Here is a 10,981-nt window from a genome sequence, read left to right as displayed (position 1 = left end):
GATAATTTCAAACTAAATTATATTAAAAAACTATATTTGAAACTAAATGATATCTAAAAAACTTGCTTATGAAAACAAACATGATGAATGAAAACAAATATCCAACCTGTTTTATGACCTGGGCAAATTACCTGCATCTTCTCCTTTTTCTGTGCGTGTATTTTGACACTGGCTAATTTTTTAATATTCTATGTTTCCAGAGACAGCACTCTGGCAAGAGCATGTCCTGACAATTTAGAGGGTAATGTTTTGGCTATTCCACTGTAGATGTTCATAAGGATTTGTGCAGCTAACATAGGTCATAGATTATAGAGAGGAAATAGGGCCTTAAGTGAACTTTGGTGCCTCTCATTTTGGGTATCCAAGTCAAAACAGCACTCAGACAGAGACCATATTTTCATGAAGCGTGGTGAAGCTGGCTTCTGGGTCAAGTTCTGTCTCCACTTGGCACCAGAGATAACTGTTCAGTTTTTAGGTTTTAGTCTGCATATAGGCTGCCAGATTCCCAAAGTAAACAGACAGAACCCATCTCATCCCCACTGTGTTCACATAGTTATTTTAGTTGTTACTTGTGCTATGGTGTGGGCAACGTTTTTTGGACAGAAAATGTTTTTTCAAAGTGAGTGTCCCTTTTAACGAGAAGATGATCTTTCCTCCCGGCAAAGAAATGCAGCACTCCATAAAACTCCCTTCCTCTCACCATCTGACAGAATGTGATTTTTGGTTTTTTTGACCATTGGCTCAGACTCCCCATCTTCTTCAGGATTTTGTGATGGTTCGTGGGGAGTAGGTCTTTTCTGAAATACTTTTGGGCATAAATTTACTGCCGTGCAAGGTTCACTTGAGTTCAGGAGGGCTATTCCCCCTAAGTAAAATGAAGCACGTGCATAACTCCTGGAGGACTGAGCCCACATGTTTGTGGGATTGGACTGCTGCCCTGGAGGGCTGGAGCCAGCCCTCTGGGAATGCGAGTAGGTTTTACCTGTGATTGCAAGTGCCCCTGGTGCTCCTGGGTAGGCTTTTTGTAATACATCATTCAAAATAAACTGGCCCAGCTAAGAAGGGCCATTTTTTTCTCCTTCTATGTTTCTTTCATTTAATAAAAATATTTACCCACCCAGGTAATAAGGTGCATGTGAGTTGACTTTATTACCCTTAGTGACGTGAAGTGATTGGTTGCTGGGTGACCTTGCTTCTGGTTTTATGGTCTAGACTAGCAGAGGGGTGTGGCTACACTGTTGAATTAGTACTGAGTTGTCAAGTTTCTCTTGACGTGAACAGAGGTTCAGTGTCAGGGCTGTTATAGTACCAGAGAAGCGAATAAATCTGGTTTGCCATTTGTTATGTGCAAACCTTGATCTGCAAGTAAGATCTGAAGGAGATAAATATCTGACAACAGGAGCTGTCAAGTCCTGAAAGAGAGGCCAGGCTGCGTATCTCGTAGCAAACCTGTGAAAACCGGCAAGGAACTGTGATCTGAAATCTTGGATTAGCTCAAGAGAATATAAAAAGCCTGTGTTCAGCTTGCTGAACTGCTTTAGCAAAATGCAGTACTGGAGAGTCTAGCTGGTTTAGTTTGGTCTTGTCTGGAGAGTTATTTGATGTTTTTCACTGGAAATCAAAGCTTTTCAACTAACAAAACATGGAAGAAAATGAAGGAGCAGATATTCTGAGAACCAGTCCTGTTTCTAATGGCCCTTGGTACAAGGTGAGAAATATATATATATATTTGATTACGGAAAATATTTTATCTTTGTGTAGTTTGTGACTTCAATAAACCATTTACCTAAAGCCAGAGTGCATATACATGCTGCACCAGCCTTTATAAACAGCTGAAAAACTGTCTTCAGAGCAAGATTGTGCTAGACATTAAATACAAATGAAATGGTGATACTGGTTGTTAGAATAATGTTCTTGCCAGTGTCAAATACCAAGAGTTATTACATTAGAAGCACTAAATAACTGAGTGTGTTGCTCTGTTAAGGAAAGAAATTTAACCAGTTTTTCATCTGTTTCCAGACAACTCATAATTTCCAGACAACTCATAATTTTAGCAAAGCCGCTGTTTTACCATTTACAGGTCAAATACGTTAGTAAAACCATGGTGAACATAAGGTAAGATAAGCATTAACTTATGCAAACAAGTTGACGATTCAACTCCAGAGAACTTGATGTCCGCCGGTAAACTTCTAATATTATTCTACCAAAGCTCCCTGGACAGCATTTAACTTTATTAATGAGAACAGCTGTGCTTCTTGTCAAATCTTGTACAGTGACATTTTGAGATTTGTTTTCTGTTGGGTTGCGTTTGTAATTTGATCTCCTGTAACAACATTGTCCTCGGTTCACATATATCCACAGTAGCAACTCTGACATCCTGTTAAAAAAAAACAACAACTCTTGTTGTTTCCTGTGTTTTAAAATTTGACAGATTTCCAGTTTGGACAGGTGAATGTGTTTATATTCATCTCATCCTGTTACATGAGATTAAAAGATTAAGGTTTGGGGAGCTGGGCATATGATTATGATTTTGATTTTGGTTTCCTGTAAAACATTGATTCGTGCCCCCTGCCCCCCTCTTTGCCAGTCCCCGGTTGTAAACTTCTTCAGAAGTCTCCATAGCAGTTTTGCCCTTAATTATTAGTAGTATTTTTTTTTTTTTTTAGTGGGATCAAGTTTTTGCTCTATATATTCAAGTTCTGGCTAAGGACACCCTGCAGGCGAAAATCAAGAATGCAGACACATTTAGATCCTTGTCTACTGAAACATACAAACTCTTGTTTCGTCTAGTCTTGGTGCCTGGTATCAAGGTGCCTTTTTTCTTACAGTTATGTTGAGGATTTAAGTGAACATATTCAGGATATGCAGATAGTGAAGGGTCTCTCTGTATTTACCACAATCTTCAATGTTTTCTTATTGGAAATAGAAATTGGTATATTATACAATGATTTCTAAAGCTTGTTGAATGCTAAAGAACCAGAAAAAAACAGAAACAGAGCAAGTGTTTGATTTGACTGTTTGTGCAGCTTCTATGTACTGTTTAGGTTTTTGATCTTGTGGGGAACTTTAGGGGCTGACTTTTCTCCCTGTGAATTCCCTTACCAGGAATATTTGTAGGTTTGCCTTTTACCATTCATAATTCTGGACCTTCCTGTGTAGAAAGTTTGTCATCCAATCAGGAAGCACAAACAACATTATCTGACTTCAGAGACCAATTAACCACTGCAAACAGAGACTGGGGACTAATCAGAGGGAGCAATTTGCAAACAAACAGGCTGAAAATTGTTCATCCAAACTATTTGGCAAGTGGTTCCAGATAGAAAAATATGTTAGCAGAAACCTGCATCAGCTTGCAAACACACACAGTCTTTATTCATTCATCCGTGCTCATGATTTATAAAGAAGATTAGAGTAAATTTATTAACCATTTTGAAGGCAACCTAGAAAGTCATCCTTCACCTCTTTCGCTTTCTCAGTACAATTCTTTTACATCTCCCATCAGACACTGTCTTATTGTCATCAGGAACCTTTCTAGGAGGGCGAATCTGAATGCATAGGAATCTTGACAGCATGCAACACCAAAACAGTAGTGAACCTATTTAGCGGTAGGAGTTGTTCTTGGTTGCTCTGAAAGTTTGGAGAACAGGTAAAGTTTTACATGTTCCTGTTCATGACCCTAAAAATATGACCTTCCCATCTAAAAGTCATGGCTTTTTATAGGTTTCATGAATACCTAATGGGGAAAACCCCTAAAGAGCTTTTTCAACATTATTTAAGATGTACAGTAAAGTCTTACTAATTTTTATCATGTTATAGCACATTTCTCTACCAACTCATTAAGACTCAGATTTTTTAGTACCAGCCTTCACAATTCCAGATGTAGTTTTCTACTTGCAAATCAATGTAGTTGCAACTCGTTTTTGGTGAAAACGTTACTGCTTAGACATCTACTTGTTTGCACCCAAATATCAGTATCAGTGCAGAAATGAGGTACAGTGATTTGTAGGCACAAAACTGCACCTGCAAAACTGGAGGTGGTGTTATAGCACAGCTGAAAACATGACCCTCTCTGTCAGTCATTCTTGTACAATGGCGATGACAATGTACTCAGCCCAAGCTAGTCTGTGGCCTTGAGCTTTCAGCCTAACACACTGATCAAACCAGATGTACAGGGAGATGCTGGCAGGTGTTCAGTTCTCCCATCCTCCTCCCACTGTGCCGTGCTGAAGCAGAGGGCCCATGTTGTTTACTCTTTTTAGGCCTTGCAGAAGAATAAGTGTTGTAGGAGTGACTTGAAGCTGTGGCCAGGATGGGAAAATTCATGCATAAGGCAGGCATGAAAATGCTATTGAGGCTGGCATTTTAGGCAGAGCGAAGGGGGCAAATGTGGGACGGAGGACTCTGAGGGCACAGGGGTGCCAGTGAAGCAACTGGTGGAGGGGAGTGCCGTAGTCTGGTCAGGCAAAAGGGTTTAGTTTTGTTCTAAAAATACCACACGTTAAATTTAGCAATGAGTGAATTTCCTGGAACCTACTATGATGGAGGGGAAGGGAGCAGTGTGTGTTCATGCACCATCTTTTTGGCATTGGAGCCTTGTGTTCAAATCCTGCTTCAAGTCACAAGGGAAAAGGGGTGTTCTCCTATTTGCTCATATTCTACAACCAGCAAATATTGGTACTGTATAAACTGCCAACTTCCATTTGAAACCTGAGAAGAGTTTCTGCAAACATGTATTGCTGGGATCCAGGATGAATGTATGGAGAAGCAAGCATTCAGTGTCTGGCTCCAGCTGGTCTTGTTGGTACCTTGCTTTCATATATACTAAGTGTACTCGCAGATTTTAAAATAAAAAGAAGCTGGTTAGATATTAACTCCTGGAAATAGCTGATATTAAGGAGTAGCAGATTACAACACAAACTGGATGTTCACAAGCTGCTGAAGGGTAAACAGCAAATTTGCTGTGGGGGAGGGGGCAGAGAATTTGCTCATTGCATCTAGCCAGAATGCACTTGTGTGGAAACCTTGGTTCTTTTTACTAGTTCACAATTCATGCTAGTTAATCCTTTGGGAAAAATCAGTACATTTGACACAGGTGCTCAACAGTGTGCCCTTTTTCAGATGGCTACAGACAAAGGGTCATGGCAGTTATGAATGGGCTTTTGAGCCCTTACTTTCTCCCAAGTCTGCACATACGCTTTGTGCCTTAAGGGAGGGCAGGGAGTTATCACACTTTGCATACTCTGAAGTAACTGTCTTTCTGCGCCTACTCTTACCTTAGCATAAGTGAGAACTGAACCAAAGCAATTTAGCCCTGATTCATTTAGGGTAATCTACCCTGCTTTAGCTCTCCCCAGGGGCATAGCGGCAATTACTGCAGAGCAGCATAAGGTGCAGTGATTCCCTCGCCCCTTAATTGCAGGCCCATGAACAACAGTAACTGTGTGCATGGGTTTCCACAAAATTCCCAAAGCTGCTTCCCATCACAATTTTAGGAACAGCTGAGCCCCAGGCTGCAAAGATTAGCTTGCTCGACACCTTGCATGTGCTTTCCAGGAAACTCTTCACACATGAGCTCTGTGAACCTTAATTATTGATGCATTGCAGAGTGCTGGAACAGAGCAGTACTCTTGGCATTTGTTGCTTTGTAGAGCAAGTTGCTGGGGTAATTGTGACACAGGAGCTGAATTGTTGGGGTGGAGGGGGAGATTCATTTTGTTCTTAATGCACAGAACAGAAGTTTGCTGAGATTACAAGTAGCTAAATAATCAGGAGAAATTACTCTATTGTATTGTGGGCTCTGGAAGGAATGGGTCTCTAGTGGGGGTACTGAGTAACAGGAAATCTGGCTAGGAAAGTCACTTACTTTAGGGTGCTAAACTGCAAAGACAACTTCATAATGTGAAGCTCCAGTAAATGGATGTGTCCCATGAATCCTGTGACCCTGGCATTTATGGTGTTCTCTATACTTAGAGAAGTGCCTGTTAAAGACAGGATTTCTAACAGGGTTCCTTGTTGGCCTACCTCTGCTCCTCTTGAAGTCACTGGAATCTGTCTGCAGTGTGTACCTGGGGAAGGATGTTCTGCAGCACAAGCCGCCCACCCATCCCTACTTGCATGTGCCAAACCTCAACATGAAGCAGCAAAGTTGTACTGGGCATGTGCCTGTGTCTGGTGTGCTGGAAAATAGCCACCAATAGCAACCCCTGTATCTGTGGTTTCCCTGTTGCATTTCTGAGTTTGGTGCTTGTGACTGGGAGAGCATGTGCAGGGCATTTAGAAGTGTCGTTCATTGGACCAGAGGGGACAGTGTAGATACACGTGGAGGGTCATTGCCTTCAGAGGCAAACCAGCAGTGACTGTTGTCCTTATCACCTGGTCTTGTGAGATGCTGAGCAGTCTTGGCTCTGACCACTTTCTAGGTGCTCTCCAGCTTGCAGGATCAATCCCTTAGATGTGGGGTACTTATCACTAGCAGTAAGGACACAGATTCTCACAGTGGTGCAAATGCCCAGCGCTGCAGACAGTTCTGTTCTTTGGAATTCAGACTTGAATCTGCTACACTTGGCCCCTGTTTCATAGGAATTTTTGGTTTAGGACCTGCACAGTCAATGATATTAAGAAAGCACAAGGGTTTCTGGGACCTGTATTGTGAGGCTGTGAAGTCCTCACTAAGATGGAGAATGGCAGTGTTCTTATTTTGCCAGTACTGCTGGGAAGGAGACTGGTTTGTCCATCAAGGGCCACATCCAGACGAGCGCGGCTGTTTGTTTCCCTCAGGACAAGTAGCACCGGCACACCTTGTGCCACTGCTGCTTGTCCCAGGGCAATGCCTGTGCCATGCATGCTCTGGCACGTGGCAGGTTACTCTGGGTTAGGTAGGGGACTGGCCCCAACAGCCTTACCTGGGTTTCTGGGGGCCTTAAGGAACTGCAGCCGTGCTGCTCCTGCAGCTGGAAGCCTGGCAGGCAACTGGAGCCTTGCTCTGGCTGGCCAGGCTATGGTTTTGGGCAGCATGCCCTGCCGCCACATGCACCACTACTCTTTTCTGTTGGTGTGGGGTTTTTTAATGACAAGAACCTAAGGATCTCCTGGGGTCAAACCTCCCCTTCCACCAAGGTAGCAGCAGGGGGGCATGCCTGCATGTGCAATGTGTGGTGCCACAGATGGGTCTGTGGTGCCACATACTGTATGTCTGCACTGGTCTGGATGTGGCCCTGGAGTGCAGTGAAAAGATTCCGATGCTGTAGCCAGGGCTTGGAAGTATCCTACCAGCACCTTTCTCCTGTGACCTTCTCATTCTCCCAAATTCAAGCTTACCTATTTCTGGTTGGTTGGTTGGTTGGTTTCTGAGTTGGAGTCTCTCGATGAGGGTGCTTTGAAGGTATGCTGAGTGTCCAGGGTATGGAGACCCCTATGATGACAGTGTGTTGATAGTATGAAGTTAAACATGTTATGGCTCATCATAAAATATGAAGAGGGAGAGGAAGGGCCATATTATGAACATCTGTATGATTCTCTGTGAGTGATTTTTGCCTTTTGGTACTATGAGTGAATGACCTTGGGAGTATGCTGCCATTTATCTTCACTGTCTCCCACTCTTAATAAAGATCCAAACCCAAGCAGACGGGTAGAACTCAGTGGGATGTTAGAAGTGAAATTTTAAAGACCAGTGGCCCAATGAAGCCTCATCAAAGGGAAGCCAAACTCAAGGAATGCATTTGGAAGTCAGCATCTTTAAGGACAATGGCAGGTGGTGAGTACCACCTCTAAAAATCGGGGCAAGGTGCCTCAGGCTGGCCATCTAAAAGCAGTGAGCACTTGCTAGGTCATTTCTATGTGCCTCAGTTTCTCCACTTGTAAAAGATGGATAGTGATGCTGTTCTCCTTTGTAAAGTGCTTTGAGGTGCAGGGGAGGGGAGTTTTTTTACTTTGGCTGCATTTGTATTTCAGTTCTGCCTACTTATCTTTTCCCACTTTTTTTAAAGAATCTTTTCCACAACCCTGTGAAAGAAGGAGCTTGGCCCCATACTAGGAAAGAGTGAAGAGCAGTGTTTTTGTAAACTTGCAGTGCACAAAAATGTGACCTTAGCTAATTAAAAATATTACATTAGAAACTCTGCCCTTAGAGTTGCACAGTGCTGTTGCACAATCCCAGAGAGCTATTAATCTCGCAGGCAAAACAAAGCTGTCACAATGAACGATGGAACCTCATGCAAATAACTTTTCCTGTATGTCAAGGTCTTTCTTTTCAATATCTGCATTTTGTTTATCCCCTGTAATTCCACCACATTCACTACAGGAGGGGCTTCTGCACCGCTGACCAAAGACAAACCCGGCGGCGGGACTGACTCATGAAAGCCTTGCCAAGTCAGCAACTGGCCCCTGGGCTGGGATATTACAAAAGCAGCTGGTTTCATTCTCTTACTCAGCAGTGGCCAATGGCTCTCCTTGCAAATAAGCAGGAGTTCTCTTACAGACACTTCTGTTTCATAAAGGCTGCTAGGATTTGCCGCCGTACACTTTTGTCTTACCAGATTTGACAGATAAAATGGCCATCCCATTATGATAGCCTTTATACACAGGGTAAAAGGAACAGAAGCTGTGGTTATAAGAGGATGGGCTGTAGCTGAGCTGTGTTTCCCTGTCTCGATATCCTATAGATGTGACTTGAGAAAGAAATAGAAATAGTCTTTGCTAAACTGAATGCATGTTAATAGCTTCAATAAACACCCAGATCACAATAACTCTCCTCAGCCCTGAAATTTCCACCATTGGTTACTCTATGAATTTATCTCTGCCAAATTTTAACAAAAATAGACTTTGCTATTTGGCAGTCATCCCAGAACATGTGACAATAGGCATTTAAAAAGCTGAAGAGACACAGAATTAGTATCTATGTTGCTGACTTTCAGTCTTGATTCTTTCCATCAATAGTTCCTCCATGGACATCTTCGGTCCCCCAACTTGTATTGACGTTAAATTCAAGGTAACAACACAGCTTTTTTGAGCTCCATTGAAAATCTTGTCCACTGGCCTTTTCATGCTGGAAATGGTGCCTCAAGAACCTTGTTGCTTTTTATAATTGTAGCAATCTACTTCTTACCTTAGGATAAACTGAGCACCCAGGAAGTAGGCTATTACTTTCCACTTGGCAAGAACACACAAGTCTTTCTGCTAGCATATGATCTCCAGGATTTCACAGGTTTTACCGCGGCTGTGCTCGGTGCACTGTCTGGCAGTGTTAGAGTTGTGCTACTTTTCAATGAGCACAAATACACAAGTTTCACATTAAGCAGAAAGCGACTTCCCCACTCTGTGATCTTACAGTTAAGGTAGCAAGTAACAGTCTATTTGCACTGAGCAAATAGCTACTCCAGGCTGAAAGCAGACCAATGATATCTATGTGAATGTAATTTACACTGTGTATTTTTTTTTTATAATTCTGATTCTTTCAGGGCTAATTCTACACCAGATCTGAATAAGTCACATCAGCATGGAGGCTGTACTCGGACTTACACTGGTGTAAAACTACTTACTTCATTGCAAATGTGTAGTCCGTCCAACTCTTCCCTTACGTGGGAAGTTTTTCACCTAAAGGGCTGTCTGTTTTCTTTCTTTCTTTTTTTTCAATGTGTTTTATACAGTGCTGTGTACAGTTGGTCTCCTGTCCCTGGTTGGTGGTCCTGTGCACTATTAAGCATAAGTGACAATGGCAAAAGGGCATTTAATTTTCAAGTCTCATAAGGAATCCAGTTGGTGCTTGGAGCTAGTGTTGCTTATCTGTGGTCCCCTCTACATTTTTGGGGCTGCAGATATGGGCTTTTGGGAGTTCTGAGGCCTGTACCATGCTGATAGCTCTTCTCCCCAGGTCTTACCAAGCCATGCGGCCCAGGTGTCTGAGTTTATTCCAAAAACCCCAGGCTTCCAGAAAATGACATAAAATAATATTGAAATGGGAACCGCAAGCTATAAAAACATAACTAGAGCTGGTAAGTAAAATGAATAAGTAGCTGTTAAATGCAAAATGAAAAGGTATAAAAGGACAGTGGAAGCTTTTGCTATTTAGTCTAAAGTGTTCTATAAATAAAGTTAGGTTGCAAGATATTGACAAAATTGGTCACCCCTAATTTAAGATGTCGTAGGCAAAGGAATAAGTGGCCCATAGAGCTGACTAATGTGGATGGAAATAAAGAGTAATTTGGGGAGGTAATGATATAATGCAGTGCTTTTAACTGCAGAGCTTGCAAGCTCCATGCCAGTTAATACTGTCCGCTCAATAATAACACTTTCCTCCAATAGCCCTATATGGAGATTGAGGCTGATCTTTATCTGACACTGTTTACTTTGGAGTCATGATAATTAAGGCTAGAGCACCAGCTACCTGGTAATTAAAGCTAGAGTGTCATCTATGCATGTAATTAACATGCTCCTTTGCACCTAATTTATTTTGACAGTATAGATTAATGATGGTAAATGACCAACAAGGTTTTATCATGAGATGATTCTCTACATTAGGAGCTGCCTTAGACAATTACAGGAAGCGATTGTTAAGTTCAGCTATTGTCCTGGTGTAATTGCGCTTGTTAACTCTTAGCATTGCTTTGCAGTAAAACCAATCTAAGAGCTTAATAAAAACTTGGTTATGGTCCCTAAGAGCCTGAGCCACACTCCTAAGAGGGAAGAGGCTAGAATGTCCAGGTAGCACTGGCTGGAGGTGACTTCTCTGATTTTTTTCAAAGTTGTTGAATTGCTTTCAGCTCCCTTTTGATATCAACAAGAATGGGGCTGGTTCAGCACATCTGAGCAGTGGGCTGTCATGTCAGGAGGTCTGCTGTGCAACAGGTCTTGCTATGCAGTGCTGGTGAGGCAGTTGGTAGTTACCCAGCCTTGACTAGCAATAACGTTGTTGGTGGCTCGCCTGTCCCCCTGTCCTCCTTAGTGCACCAGCCAAGCTAAAACTCTCTCCTGCTTTTGTGTGCAT

At 42.4% G+C, this 10,981-nt stretch overlaps 1 protein-coding gene across 1 annotated transcript in view; it reads left to right on the top strand.

Moving 5' to 3' along the window:
• Positions 1-1,333: 1,333 nt before the first annotated feature.
• Positions 1,334-10,981, top strand: part of PDE8A (phosphodiesterase 8A) — a 241,989-nt gene continuing 232,341 nt past the window's right edge. The window contains exon 1 of the mRNA XM_014606030.3: positions 1,334-1,708. Within this exon, the coding sequence (XP_014461516.1) occupies positions 1,643-1,708 (66 nt within the window). The 5' untranslated portion in view covers positions 1,334-1,642. The remainder of the gene's footprint in view (positions 1,709-10,981) is intronic.

Source organism: Alligator mississippiensis, chromosome 11 (genome assembly GCF_030867095.1).
Source record: "Alligator mississippiensis isolate rAllMis1 chromosome 11, rAllMis1, whole genome shotgun sequence".
In the NCBI taxonomy this organism is placed as follows: Eukaryota; Metazoa; Chordata; order Crocodylia; family Alligatoridae; genus Alligator; species Alligator mississippiensis.
This window is presented reverse-complemented; position numbering and strand designations above follow the sequence as displayed.